The following is a 15533-nucleotide window of genomic DNA, read 5'->3' as shown; positions in this document are numbered from 1 at the left end:
AAAGGCAAGGAAGCGGCACGTAGTTCAGAGAAAGATCTATTCAAGGATAAATGAAAGGATTAAACAGCCCAACTGTGATTATAACTCCTATATAGGATTGTGACTACCCCCGACCCTCCACGTCCCAGCACCACTCACCACTCAGCCCTACCTAAGGATATGAAAGGAAGAGGGAGATTGTAGCATTGGTCAATGGTTGTAATTGTACCAGACAGGTCAGAGCAACAGGAAATTGAAGTGAATCACGTATATGATTAAGTTTAGGATCCTGATGGATAACAAAGGAAGTTTTAGGGAATTAAATATTATTGTTCTTGAAAAGCACATTCTAACCAGTGTAATTATATTGCAAATATTTTAGAGTTTTAGGATATAGTCAATTATCTTCAAAATACTTGTTCTGTAAATCTAAAGTGATATAAAAATTCTGTAGCTAAAGTATTCTCAATTTAACCCAGAAATATCATTTCATATCGTTTCTTCATCAACCACCACTGGTTTCTTTCATGTGTGTTGTTTTTCAAGTCACTCTCTTGGTTCTCAAAACTCTGAATCAAAATAGATCTCCCCTCCACCAACCTAGCCACTTGTGGTTTCAAATAAATAAAACATATGTTCTCTTACTTTTTTTTCTCACATTCCCCCTAAAATGATTTTTAAAAACTTGGGATCCTCTTACACATTTTAATCATATATTTAGTGCTTTTAATTATCATAAGTTTAAATGAGTTAATAAGTAAAAAATGTTAACCATTTTATCTCAAAAATAAAATGCAGATTGCTATTATTAGATTAAGTTAGATTATTAGATTAAATAAGATATAGATTGATATTATTGATATTATTGAATAAATGTTTCATTCTGAATTTTGATAAAATCTGAAAGAAATTCAATTACGTTGTAAAAAACTCAGCACCACTAACCTATACTGTTCTGGTTCTGAATTCAGAATATCTCTAATAGGCCAAAATACATCATTTTAAAGCCAAATCTCATCCTTAATAGAAATATGGATAAGACAGGAAAAGATAGCGACATTATAGATTTACGGTATTTCGATTAGTTATTAAAGGAGGCTTCTCTAAAAACTGTATTTCAATTTATCCCTTTGTCTGATACTCCAGGTTACACCACAGGTCAATATACCATACTATGATTTGGAATGGGTGGGGGAATGTGCCTTTCTTTTGTAAAGTGGGGCAAGGGCTGTTCTAAACACAAGCTCATTTTCAGATCAGTTTTTGAGAAGGGTACAAAGAAAGTAAGGGATCTGGAAATTGATTCCCTTAAAATTGCATAGCCCCCTTGGAAAGAACCTATAAAGGTTTGCATACTCTAGTTTGAAGACCAATGGATTAATGCACATCATAATAAATTGACTACTATTTATTAAGCATCAACTACCTACCAAGTACAATGATAAACAGTTTACATATATTATCTTTAATCCTTAACAACCCTATGCAATACATACTGAATTATCTTCATTTTACAAATGAGGAAACTGAGGCTTAAAGCAGTTAAGTGATTTGCCCAAGGTTTTACAGCTGGCAAGTGACAGAGTGGGGATCTGAGCCCAAATCTGACTCAAAGCTCACGCTCTTTTCGTGTCACACTGCATACATCCAACGCTGCCAGACTTCTCTTACCTTTAGCACATCGGTGGGATTGGCTATAGTGGAAGATATCACTCCTGACACTACCCCACATATCATATTAATTAAAAGAGTTTCATCTGTAAAAATGAACAAAAAAAAGAAAGATCTGCTTGTAAGAGGTACCAGTTTCCGAGAACAGAGTGCTGAGCTATCAGAGAAAGGGAACCATGTCAGAGAACTGACTACAGAAATGAACCACAAAGCTTATGAAAATAAAGAAACTCAAATATTTCTAGGTTCCAAATCAGTACTGAAACATATAAAATTAAAATAAATATTTCTAAAACACCCTGGAATATATCCTATTATTCTGTATAACTGCCAATATTCCATATAAATTCAGAATGTGCTATTTCTCCTTCAATCATTTCAAACATCTAAAGAAAAGAATTTTTAAGTCTTTTTCTGGAGAATCATCAACTCTAAAGACTTAGGAACCGAATGTTAAAGGATAAAATCTTACGTCTAATAGGAAAAAAATACCTAAATATTAATTTTAATTGGCCGTATTATCTACTAGCCTCTATTTATTGACAGAAGATTTCTGTAGTTAAATGTGAAAAACTAGTCATTTGGAACTAAATCCTCTCAGCTAGAAAAAAGAACAAAGAAACCACAGTGTATATTGTTCTAAAATTCAATCTTCACCATGCCTCCTCACCATAACGAGCCTACAAATTAAAAACTAGGTAAACCCGAGTGAAGAATCTGTGAAAGGAAATTATTTTAGGACTAGAATCCTTCAGGATCCTCAAAGAATAGGCTCCAGAAAAAGTTGACTTAGACAATAAAGCAATTCAAAGGACATTACTAACCGAAAAGCTCTCCAGCTGTCCCCAACTATGCAACAGCCTCAGGCCTGTAGTAAAATAACCATTTTAGTATAGTATCCAGCTGAAAAAGCTACAGCAGCAAATAGAGAGACATACGGTAATGCTGAATGTGGGTTATGGTGGCCATATTTTATATATATATAAAACTACTCTATCTGACCAAAGCTTATCAAAACCCACAGCTAGAGGATTCCTTATAGTTGAAGTCCTCTTGTAGATGAGGACAGCATTAATTTTCTGGACAAGTTTGCTCCATGTTCTCTCTGTGATGACCAGAAGCCTTTTTTTGTTCGTTTGATAGGAAAAGGGACAAACTTGAAGAGCAGGTCCCTCTAACCTATACATCACCTCTGCAAGGATTAATCCCAAATCAGTACAAGCTTATTTTGTCCTTGCAATGACTGTTACCCATTCTCAGGCACCCTGTGATGAACACTTCTCATTAAGCATGATTTCAACAATCCCTTTGAGTGTTACCTCAAAAGAGAATGAGGAGTCTTATACTGACCTTCTAAACGCTCTACAAATAATCTCTTCAAGCTCTGGTAAATGCCAATTTTAATGGTGCCATATGATGCCTGTCTTAGTAAAGCAGGAGCAATTCTGCCAGAAAGAAGGAAAGAAAAAGAAAGTCAGTTATACTTAACAGGCACTCACAGATTATACATATCTAGACAGCCTACTCACTTCCATCACCCACCTCATCCCATAAAAACAGCAAAATACGCATTTTTTTCAAGCACCCATGGAACATTCATCAAGAGAGCACATCTAGGTCATGAAACAAACCTCAAAAAATTTAAAATAATTGAAATCATATAGAATATGTTCTCTGACCATAATGGAATTAAGCTGGAAATCAATAAGGAAAATCCACAAACACTTGGAAATTAAATGATACTTCTAAACAATCCATGGGTGACATGGGTGTATTTTTTAAATACATAGAATTGAATGAAAAGGAAAATTCAACCTATTAACATATGTGGGATGCAACCAAAGCAGTGCTGAGAGAGAAATTTATAGCACAAAATGCTTACATTAGAAAAGAGGGGAAGTCTCAAAATCAATAATCTAAGTTCCTACCCTCAAGAAACTAGAAAAAAGAAGAGCAAAATGAACCCAAAGCAAGCAGAAGGAAGTAAATAATAAAGAGCATAAATTAATAAACTTGAAAACAGGAAAATAAAGAAAAATCAATGAAACAAAAAGTTATTTTGAAAAAAAATCAATAAAACTAATAAACCTCTAGCAAGGGTTCCAGTAGTAAAAAGAGAAATGTCACCAACAGGACTGAAACGGGGAATAGCACTACAATTCTGCAGTCATTAAAAGAATAATAAAGGGATACTATAAACAACCTTATGCTCATAAATTCAACAACTTAGAAGAAATGGACTAATTCCTTGCAAACTACAAACTACCAAAACTCGATCAAGATGAAATAGATAATCTGAATAATCTCATAATCATTAAAATTTTTTAATTTATAATTTAAAAGTTCCCAAAAAGGAACTCTCCAGGCCCACCCAGATCATTTCACTGGGGAGTTCTACCAAATATTTAATAAATGAATGCCAATCTTACACAATCTCTTCCAGAAAACAGAAGAGGGAACACTTCCCAACTCATTTTATGAAGCTAGTATTACCCTGCTAACAAAACCAAAAAAACAGTACAGAAAAGGAAAACTAACTACAAGCCAATATCTCTCATGAACTTAGATGCAAAAATCCTTAACAAAATATCAGCATATCGAATCCAGTAATGTAGAAAAAGTATACACCATTACCCACTTCATAGATTTTTTTTTAAAAAAATCAACCTTACTTCCTAGCAGATGCAGATATATCTTCAATCCTATCAAGGAGGTACCAGAGCCAAGATTTCACCCTATTTAAGTTCTGCTATTAAACTGGAGACATTCTCACTCATACCTCCCTTTGAGATTCTTCCAACTGCAGAACTGTACTTTAGCAGTTATAAATAGAAAGACAGCTGCAGCTCAAACAGTTAAGATTTTAAAATGATGACAAAACATGCATATTTCTGACTTTATTGCTTGCTATCTGAAAAAAATAATCTTGTGATCATCTGTGCCAATAAAAGAACAAGGTGAAACAGATGATCCATGACTCACTTGCTTAAGGATGTAATACTTGATTTTTTCCCCAAGTAAATTATCTTTGAAATTAAGTCTAACATAAGTTAATAATAAAACTGATATCCATTCTCTGAGCAATAAACTGGTACCCTAGATGCAGGAGTGGACTAGTAAATTGGCAGCAGATAAACAACACACTGGACAACAGATCACCGACTTATGAATAACCAAAAGATGATCCGCCCAAAAAAATGATGGGTCTCCCGCTCTCTCATTCTGCATTTTCTATTTAAACTGCCAGAATAGTATTTCTTTAAAGAGGAAAAATTTTTTTACAAGTCAGTATTTGGCAACTCAGGAAGATTATCACAGAAATATATACTGCGAATTGGTGCTGCTATTCACAGTGGCTATGGATGACTCTCAGGAAAACAGGAAAAAGCCAATGCTGCAAAGAGATATCCATTTTAAAATGTATCACTTATAGCCAAATGAACACAAAATCCAAAGCTCAAGATTTACAAGCAAGTGAAATATAAACTGGCACATCAATATTGAATTATAAGTTGAAATGGTGAATATAAAGGGCACAAACTATCAGACAGCTGAAATACATGGCTTCTCCAAAAAGTATTTCTATTTGTGACATAAGGAAAGAGTCCAGTCTCACCCTGAATACAGAGCCAATACACCTTCTTCCTTATAGATTCGGAACAAGGCATGAAACATTCCTCGGTATTTTATCTCTTTGAAGCGGACATCAATACTTTGGCCTTGAACCTGAAGTCGCGTTTTGGTCAGGTCCACAGGGAAAGTTCCTGTGAAGGAACACACTCATTTATAAGTTTTTCCAAAGAATCACAGTTAAATTTTGGATGAATTTAAGCCAATGGTAATTTTTAAAACATGAGACAAAGTTCTTTTTCTAACACCTAGGTCTCTACTTAAATATCACTATCAGAGGACAAGAGTTGTATCTGATAAAGTGAAATGTACTATATCTAGGCAGCAGGATTTGACCCACAGTATAACTGAAACTGTGATATAATAAAGTGCTTTAGGACAGTTCTAATACACTATAAATGCAAAATACTTAAATGTTTTAATTTCATCTGTTAACATACAATCTGGCATTTATCTGTCTCTTCCTTCTGCCCCCTCCCACCTCAAGTCTCCCTACTTCTCCCTCATAAAATCTCCCCAAATCTTCACCAAGAAGATAGGAGAGCATGGGATTGCTGCTCCACATACTCTGAAATACTATTACAAAGTTTTGTGGGTTTTTTCTTTTATCTGTCTATGAGAAATAGTTTTCTAGTATTATGAAAGATAATGGCAAAGTCCTATTTGGCCTACTCACCTGGGTTCCTCGGGTAATTCAGGACTAACACCAGCACAGTGCTTAGTGGGAAAATTTCTTTAACCAAACTTCTTTCTCTTATTATATCAACACACAGAAGTGGTCATTATATTGGCAAAATATATTTCAAAGACTATTTCAAGGTCTAAAACTAACAAGATGTTTATGCAGCTCTGGTCACTGATGACCTTGATATCATAACACCAGACAATATGCCAAGAAAGTCAATAAAAACTAGTGAATTGGGGTCACTTATGAACAGTTTAGGAAAGAAAATTTGGGAGATGAAAAAACACAATCTAAAAGTATTTCAAAATTAAAATCAAATAGAGAAGAATCTGGTTTGATCTTGGTCAATTTTCTTCTAAAATGGGAAAGAGGTTTGAAAAAAGGAAGTCTGAATACTTACTAAGAAATTTATAAACAACTGAGCACAAAGAAACGCCACTTGTATAAGAATGTAACAGAAACCCCTATCTTATCTAACTCCCTCTATATTTTCATGTATGTTTCTTAAGCCTAGCAAATTAACAAATCATTAAACTATCAAAACAGCTTCCCAAAATTGACTTTTCTTAACTTCACTTGCCATACCGTTTGTACTACTTTTTTTTTAAGGTGTATATCTTTTTTTTAACATCTTTATTGGAGTATAATTGCTTTACAATGGTGTGTTAGTTTCTGCTGTATAACAAAGTGAATCAGCTATATGTATACATATATCCCCATATCTCCCCCTTCTTGCATCTCCCTCCCACCCTCCCTATCCCACCCCTCTAGGTGGTCACAAAGCACCGAGCTGATCTCCCTGTGCTATGTAGCTGCTTCCCACTAGCTATCTATTTGACATTTGGTAGTGTATATATGTCCATGCCACTCTCTCACTTCATCCCAGCTTACACTTCCCCCTCCCCATGTCAAGTCCATTCTCTACGTCTGCGTCTTTATTCCTGTCCTGCCCCTAGGTTCATCAGAACCATTTTTTTTTTTAGATTCCATATATAAAGAAAATATTACTTGATAGCTTTGAGACAACAGTTTTTAAAACAAATAGGGCGGGACTTCCCTGATGGTCCAGTGGTTGAGACTCTGCACTCCCAATGCAGGGGGCCCAGGTTCGATCCCTGGTCAGGGAACTAGATCCTGCATGCCGCAACTAAAAGATCCCGCATGCCACAACTAAAGATCCCACATGCTGTACAAAGATCCAGCACACAGCAGCGAAGGCCCTGCGTGCTCCAACGAAGGCCCGGTGCAGCCAAATAAATAAATAAATATTTTTTTTTTAAAGTACATTACTTTCTTATGATAAATTTTTTTTAAAAAATAGGGCAAGCTTCTTTTTGCTTCTTCTCTAGTTTTTACCAAAAATAACGCTACCATATCTATACCCTAAGGAGCAGGTTTCTCAGTTTTCACATTCTTACCAAACTCAGCAACAATAGAGGCAAGGCCGCCATATACGAAGGGTTTCCAATTCAGACCAGACATCTCATGGCTTACAGTGGCACTTTTCTGGTGCTAAAAATAAACACAAATCAGAACAAGGCACAAGAGTGAGGAGCATCTGTTAGTGTATGATCACATAATTTATATCAACAAAATTTGCAAATAAAACAAATGTAGAGAAAAAACCCTACCAATTGGAATGACAAAAAATGAAGGCTCCTGTTTTATGTGATGGGTGATCATGAATGTGTTCTTTACTGCCATTCTGTAGAGGTAAGTGTGCGATTCACTCAAATATCAACCTGTGCCCTTCACGTTCTCTAGTTTCTTTAATGTTATTCCCATCCCCACCCAAAGAAGAGGTTTCATTCCATCCAGCACACCCAACTTAGACATTCAACTAGACAATTACAAGTGAAGGAGCCTGGACTTTAAATTATATAGGCTGAGGCATCTCATAAAAGCAGTTCATGGTATTCAGTTAGCTTGATTCAGGTGCAAGGCAGACTGACACCACTACCCTCTCATATTCTTAGTCCTCTCATCTCTCCACTAAATTTTAGGGTTTTATTTCATCTAGCTACTTTCCAGCTACACACAACCTCCCCCCACTAGGCGCAGGGTAAGTTAGGCACATTTTCACCTTCCTTCTGGTTCCCAGAGGAATGACGGCAATATGGATGATGTCTCTCCTCTCTCTGACATTTAACATACATCCATCTAGTGAATCTCCTTTTCCCTGGCCTTTTAAAGCACATATATACAAATATTGTTTCTCTTTGATGTTTGGGTTCTTTAACAATGTATACTACTCCCCATTCCCCTTACCTCCTTCCCCATCCCGCCCCCATTAGACCTGTCACCCTCAATCTTTTCAGCCTTTTTTTCCAGCCACCCCCAGCTATTTCTCTCTTGGATTTTATTTTTTCCACAGTTCTGCCTTCTAAATCAGTGGTTTTCAAATTTCAATGTGCACCAGAATCATCTAGAAGGCAGATTAAAACATTGACTGCTGGGCCTTACCCTCAGAGTTTTTGATTGGTGGTCTGGGTCTGGCGTGAGAATTTGCAAATTTGCAAATAATGCTGATGCTTCCACGCTTTAAGAACTACTACTCTAGGCATTGCCTACTAAATCCTGGTTCAGCTGGAAGCAAACTATTTTCTGAGGATGGATTCTCAGATTTCTTTTAAATATTCCTTTTTCAGATCTTCATGGTATGCATACTATTGAATTTCAAAAGCAACTTCAAGTGGTTTACAGTCAGGAATGAAGACTCTTAAGTCAGACTTGCCTAGGTTTAAATCCTGACACCACCACTTATTAGTTCTGTGACCGTGGGCAAGTTATTTAACCACTGTGTGCCTGAGTTTTCTGAACTGTAAAATGGGAATAATAATAAATACTATATTATAGGGTTGTTGTGAAAATTAAATAATATACGTAAAACACTTAGAAAAGTACCCGGCACCTGCTTCAACTATTAGCTATTATCATTATTACATTTTTGAATAGTTAAGTACTCAAATATACATTTTAACAGATAATACTTACTGCCCACCTCCCCTACTGCCCAATCTGGGGTTAGCACCATTGAATCACAGTCTCTTTTTAGGGGAGACAAGGTTTTGTTTTGTTTCCACATAAGGAATTCTCTGTAACTAAGCACAGAAGAACAATTTTCCAGAGAGGATAGCTAACATGCAGACAAATGTTTTAGAGGCCACAAAAATAATTATGGAAACTTCCTTTCAAACATAGCATGATCAGTCAGTCCATCTGACAGAGTCTGCAATAGACAACTCTTTTGGAGGAAAACTGTTGAAAATAATTCTAAAAAGCAAAGTAAGAATAAGCAATTCAATTATCAGCTGCAGCTTGAGATAAGTCTTGAGTACTAAATACTACCTTATCAACATTTTCAGCTATGCCCGTATTTTAAGATTACAATTGATAGTAAAACATGACACAAATGATGAGAGGGTAGGCATGGAAAAGCAAGGACCATGGCATATCCCTTCTATAAGATGGGGAAAGGGGGAATGCCCTTTCCATTCACCAATTTAGAGATTGCCCAAAACAGTCAAACATTTCAAATGGCTGCTATACTTGTCTCCAACACGTTCTCTTTGTAACTTCTTTCAACTCTTTTCATCACAGAAGAAGCCTGACTTGACAACGTGCTACCCAGCCTTTTAATAAAGAAGATGTGCTCAGGGTTCAGGGAGCAATAATAAAGCAATTAAAGGCAGGGGGCAAAGCCACAGCAGGGGACCAGAAAGACCAGTCACAATCCCAGGTCCGTTAGCCCAGTGGTTCTTTAATGAAATGTTCATGATTCTGGGTTGAACTAAAGAAAATAAGGGCACCTAGTGCCTTTCTTTTCAGCTAAATGTATTTAATGTAAAGGACTATTAGAAGATCATGTTCTTCCTACTCCTGGAGCATTTTTTAAAAATCACCTTTCTTGTATGAAATGTATTAGTAGTTGGTAGCTGATTTTGTTTAGTGTTCTTATTTGGCAAAATAAGACTGGCTACCCTACTTTGTGCTCTCTCCCCACACTTTCATTTAAATTTTATTGGTCCATGAAATCTAAAACTCTGGGACCACTGCCACCTTCCCACCGCCATCTCATAGTAAAATACCTTTCCCTCCAATATCAGGAAAGAATCTTGTTATGAAGAAATCCTGTATCATCTTTGATTAGGTCTGATTTTAGACATTCCTTCCTCATACTGAGCCAAAAGTCTGCCTTCCCCTAGTTTTCACTCATATTTTCGAGGCAATATGAACAATTTATTCTTTTTCCCTAGGGGAGTCCTTCAAATATTTAAAGACAGCTATCATGTTCTACATCTTATTTTTTTAAGCTAAATATCTACAATCATTTTTATCATTCTCTATATTACACTTCAATTACTACAGCTGAAAATTGCAGTCACTTTTGTGGGGGCCATATCACACTACTGAATCATTCAAATGTCAGCTAAAACCTTTTACATAATGCTGTATATATGCATGCATGTTATGTCATACCTATTCCACAGCTGTATAATGCTCTTTTGAGCCTTCATTTATCCCTTCTATATCTTAAATCTCAGGCATACAAATAATGACTAGGATGAGGTTTATCTTCTGGTTGCCCCATGTTATTTTCTCTCTTAACTAGGTAAGATCCCTGAAGGCCGACACCATGTCTCACAGTACTTTTTATAACCCCTACAATAGCTGGCACAGAACTGGGTACACGCCCATTATTGATAAATACTTGGTTGGTTCCAGTGTGATGTCCTTTATGCATGTATACAGCCTGTATGTAAAAGGTTACAGGGAAAATTTGAAAGTTAACTTACTGGACCTGACCAATGCTACACACTGTACACGACATTTTGCTGATCCTCAGAGATTCTCTCCCTACTAATTCTCTCCCCTGGCTTTTGTTGCAGAGAATTACTTGTGTAAAATACTCCAAGCACTCTAAAAATGATTTTGACTTGTGGGGGCTATCCCCAGATATGGGTAAAAGAAAAGAGTCATATCTGAGTTGAAATAGAAATATAGTACCTTAAATATTTTTATCGTGTTAAGAAGCCAATGAAAAATGCCTTCAAAATGCAGACACGAAAAAAAAAATGCAGACACGTATTCTGAAGCCTGACTAAGGGAAATCTTATAGCCTAAAGAGTGAGAAGAATATCTAGAACACAAATTACATAACCCTGTTACACTACTCCAAAGATCTGGTCAGAAAAATGCAGGTGCCTTTCTTGCTTTCTCCTTTAAGGAAGAGTAGGCGTTAGAGATTCTCAAATTCAGGAGGTAATAATGGAGAGTCAAGCAAATGTTTATTGAAGGCATACTAAATGCCCAAATGTGCTATGGGTATAAACGTGATGTTTAAAACACACACACACACACACACATACACACACATATACATACGTTCTAACACCATGACAATATTTATGTTTCCTGGATAATTAAGGAGATGGGTGTGGGGATAAAAGTTGTATGAAATACAGTTCTTGCCTTTCAAGAGCTTATAAACTGGTGGAAGAAATCAGAGTAGTTCATTAAGGAAAAAAATAAGTGCTAAACTATGTAGCACAAACTATAAGAGCAGGAGAAGCATGGAAAAGGAGACAATCCGCGTGGGCTTGAATAACTTGAAAAGGCTTATGGAGATGAGAGAACTTAAAGTGGGCCTTGACAGAGGGCAGGTAGAATCTCAACAGGTACAGGTAAGGAGAGGGTGTGGGGAGGAGAACAGGATGGATAGATACAAACGTGGGGAAAAACACAGCATGTGGAGGCAAGCATCAGTACAGTTTGTTTTCAGAAGGAAGAGTGCAATCTAACTGGAACAGAGAATTATTTTATCTGACTGAAACAATATCAGACGAAAAGTATGATAAGGAACAGGTTAAGTTGAAAGTCCTGAAACCAAAGTGTGTGTGGCAGGGTGGGAGGGATACTGTAAATTTTTGAATAGGGAAGTGACTTGAGGAAATCTACCACATTTAGTTAGCCTACTAGGGCTGCAGCCAACCAGTGGATTACAAACAGGAGAGGCAGGGAAACTAGCTTAGGATGGTGTGAAGTAAAGCAGACAAGATGTTTGTTGGCAGTGAGGTTAGAGATAAACTTCTAAAATAGAGACACAAAGGAACTTGATGATGTAGGGAATGAAGGCGAGGGAAGAGTTCATGATGACTTGAAGCATCCCCAGCCTGAAAAAACCAAGGAAACACTGACAGAACACTACAAATGTCCCTGCTGTTACCTTGTCTGAGAAACTAATTCATGTTAACAATGGCTGTCATCCCAATTAGTTAGCTGAACTGCATTTTAATAGATGCCTTCAATGCCTTGGACCTCAAGGAGTGGCAGGGGGTAGAAACTGAAGGGGAGCATCTTTCAACAGCATCCGTCACACTAATACAATGGAGGTGTTTGCTTACTCCGCTTACAATCACGGCCGCCGTTGCAAACTTCACCCTTAGAAAAATTAGGATTATTCCGGGAAAGATACCCATTCACCCTCTGGGTAGCAGGATCTTGCCAGTTCCTCAGCTGTCAGAGCGAGTTCGTGGAGAGAAGGGAGGCGCCTGAAGGAGGCGGCCTCCCTGGGGGGTCGAGGAAGCAGGGTTCAATCGAAGAAGAAGTAAAACCACCGATGCCAGAAGAGTGAAAGACAGGGAAGGGACTCAGCTGAGGGGAGAGAGAGACCAAAGGACCGTTAAGCCCCTCCCAGGCCGGGAACCAGGCCAGCCCGGCCCCGCGCGGCCTGGCGCGGCCCAGCCCCGCTCCCCAGCCTGGAAGCCCAGGAGCTCCCCCTCACCTGCTCGGGCTCATCGGACGACTGGGAAGCCGAGGCTCCCACAGTCGGAAGCGCCACTGCAACGCCAACCCGGAAGTATTGTTACCAACGGAAGTAACCAAGTCGTCGCCTCGGCAACGGTGGTACAGCCATTCCAGCTCCGTCCCCTCCGAGCCTAAAAGAGAAGGCGCGAAATAAGAGGCGGAAATGACAAGGGTCTTAATGGGGTAGTCGGGCAGGCTGCAGGCGCAGAGGCCCAGACGGGGCAACCTGACTCTAGGGAAGTGCAGGGAGAGGAGGCTAAGACGTGAGAAATTTGGCAGCTTCTGCAGCTAACGTGGGTGCAGAGATGTCGCCCCGTCACCGCATCACCACCCACCTCGCTCGTACAAGGACTAGGAGAAGGAGGGGCGGGGTACGAGGGGCGGAGCCAGCAGAGTGAAGGGGCGGAGCGGGGCGCCTGCGAGCAGAGTACCAAAAAGGAGGGAAAGGGAGGGGGCGGGGCAAATGCTTAAAACAAAAGTGGAAAAATGAGGGAAAGGGAGTGAGCGGTATTTGGAGAGGTGCCTGAGCTGGGGGGAGGGAGTGGGGCGGGGGGCGGGAGGAGTGGGGCAGGGTGGGGGCAGAAATAAAGATCAAATAAGCAAATAACCTCAGCACCAGGTCTGAGGTCGCCAGGTGCTCAAAGCACATGGCTGAGAAACAGCAAGTTAGGAGCAGAAAAGGGACCATAAAAAGTTCAAGATAAAGAAAATGAAGAGTAGAAATACTAACGGGGGAATCCGAGTTAATCCGCACCTCACAATCAGCCAGCAGATGATGAGAGGGCCTGGTGACCAGCTTTGGGCTCTAGCCCCACCCCAGGAGCCAGAAGGAATAACTTCAAAGCACCATAGGTGATTACGTTAACCAATGGGCTATGTTTTTAAGCCTCTCGCGTGAAGGTTCTGTAATCACGCAAGAATACAAAATACTATGGTTTAGACGTTGAGTATAAGTAAAAGTAAGTCAATGCAAGGCCTGTGGCCCTAAATAATTATTTGTTAAATGAATAAATGTTGGGAATACCTTTGTTCCAAAAGGATCTTTCTCAGTTTAGTTCACATCTTGGTTTTTTTCCCCCACTTAAAAATCTATTCAGGCAGCACACATAGTATTAGCTGACATTATGGAATGCTTACCAAGGGTGCTGCCAAGAGCTTCATGTGCGCACAACTACCCTATGAGGCAGGCGCTATTATTTCCCCCTTTTGATAGATGAGAAAACTGAGGTCTTAAGAAGTTAAGACCTCAAACTCAGTTCTGACTTCAGAGCCCAGGCTCTTAACCACTGCTATACTGCTTTCAACTTTAATAATACCCTTGTTACCTTCAGAAACTTCCTTACTAAATATAGAGATAATGCAAGAAACCCGTACATGCATTGCAAAATGCGAATACCCTTAAATTTACATCTCAGCAAAGTACTCCCTTTCAGCCGCACTAAGGGGGTTGTAGCTTAGAGTCTCTCTTATTTGGAAGGACTATACTCTCTCCAGTGACATGAATCGTATGTCCAGCTGTGGCTGTGGCCTGGGCCTGTCCCTCACATCCAGATTGCTCAACCTTGTAGAATTTTGGCTCTCTTTGTGACCAAATCACTATCTTAGCTTTTCTACGAGACTGCACTGCACTTTTGTCTCCTCAGCCACTGCCACTACCAGCTAATCTCACCAACCACCTAGGTAAATTTTGTTAAAAAGGAGCACTGTTTTCAAACGACTTATTTTAAAAGATCTACAATAGATGAATTTAAAAATAGCATTATAAACACATAGCACACTTTTATTTAACACATTTGCAGTTTGCTTAGTTTGTTTCCAACATTATCGCCTTCTATTTGTAGTCTCTACCACACAGACCCATATTTGATTATACTCTGTCTTGTGTTATGCTCAAATTCTGATCTCTCCAAGAGATAAGCTGTTCAAGAGAATAGACTCCTTGAATCTTCAAGTTGGAAGGAGATTTAGCGGTCCCTTCTACAATATTCATTATAGACAGTTGTCCGGTCCCTGCTAGAATGCTTCCAGTGTAAGTATAGATCACAAGTCAGCCCATTACACTATTTGACAACTCTGAAAACTCTCACTTATGTTGAACCAAAACGTGCTTTCATCCTTCTACTCTCCCAAGAGAAACATCTGGTCTTAAAAAATGAAAAGAGAATTTTATTTGGAGTCAGAAGACCTTTTTTTTACTAATTGAGGTGAAGTTCACATCACTAATACAATATTATGTCAATTATATCGCAATAAAACTGGGGGGAAAAAATTAAATTGAGAACGTTTTTATTTTCATTAAAAGACACAATTAAGAGAGTGAAAAGGCAAGCTCCAGGCTGGGAGAAGAGATTTTTAATCATGTATCCCACAACATCTCATATCCAATATAAAAAGTTCGTAAATGGGCTTCCCTGGTGGCGCAGTGGTTGAGAGTCTGCCTGCCAATGCAGGGGACGCGGGTTCGAGCCCTGGTCTGGGAAGATCCCACGTGACGCGGAGCAACTGGGCCCGTGAGCCACAGTTGCTGAGCCTGCGCGTCTGGAGCACAGGCTCCGCAACAAGAGAGGCCGCGATAGTGAGAGGCCCGCGCACCGCGATGAAGAGTGGCCCCCACTTGCCACAACTAGAGAAAGCCCTCGCACAGAAACGAAAACCCAACACAGCCATAAATAAATAAATAAATAAACTCAAAAGTTAAAAAAAAAAAAAAAAGCTCGTAAACTCAGTGATCAAAAGACAGGCAACTCATTTTTTTAATGGG

General features: G+C 38.8%; 1 protein-coding gene across 4 annotated transcripts in view; it reads right to left on the bottom strand.

The window, feature by feature from the left end:
* SLC25A14 (solute carrier family 25 member 14) overlaps window positions 1-12954 on the bottom strand; it is a 45799-nt gene extending 32845 nt beyond the window's left edge. For 2 of the 4 annotated variants that reach the window (XR_014258507.1, XM_082445406.1), the window contains exons 1-6: window positions 12750-12954; window positions 12370-12619; window positions 7384-7477; window positions 5267-5414; window positions 3001-3095; window positions 1651-1736 (exon numbers count right to left, since the gene is read on the bottom strand). Coding sequence is in view for 3 of the 4 variants with exons in the window: in XM_082445406.1 (XP_082301532.1) it covers window positions 1651-1736; window positions 3001-3095; window positions 5267-5414; window positions 7384-7477; window positions 12370-12444 (498 nt within the window). In the remaining variant the exon portion in view is untranslated. The remainder of the gene's footprint in view (window positions 1-1650; window positions 1737-3000; window positions 3096-5266; window positions 5415-7383; window positions 7478-12369; window positions 12620-12749) is intronic. The other 2 variants (XM_082445407.1, XM_082445408.1) reach the window with 2 other exon arrangements.
* Window positions 12955-15533: the final 2579 nt, after the last annotated feature.

Source organism: Balaenoptera physalus (genome assembly GCF_965194825.1).
Source record: "Balaenoptera physalus genome assembly, chromosome: X".
NCBI lineage: Eukaryota > Metazoa > Chordata > Mammalia > Artiodactyla > Balaenopteridae > Balaenoptera > Balaenoptera physalus.
The sequence above is the reverse complement of the archived record's forward strand: the minus strand, read 5'-3'. Positions and strand labels throughout refer to the sequence as shown.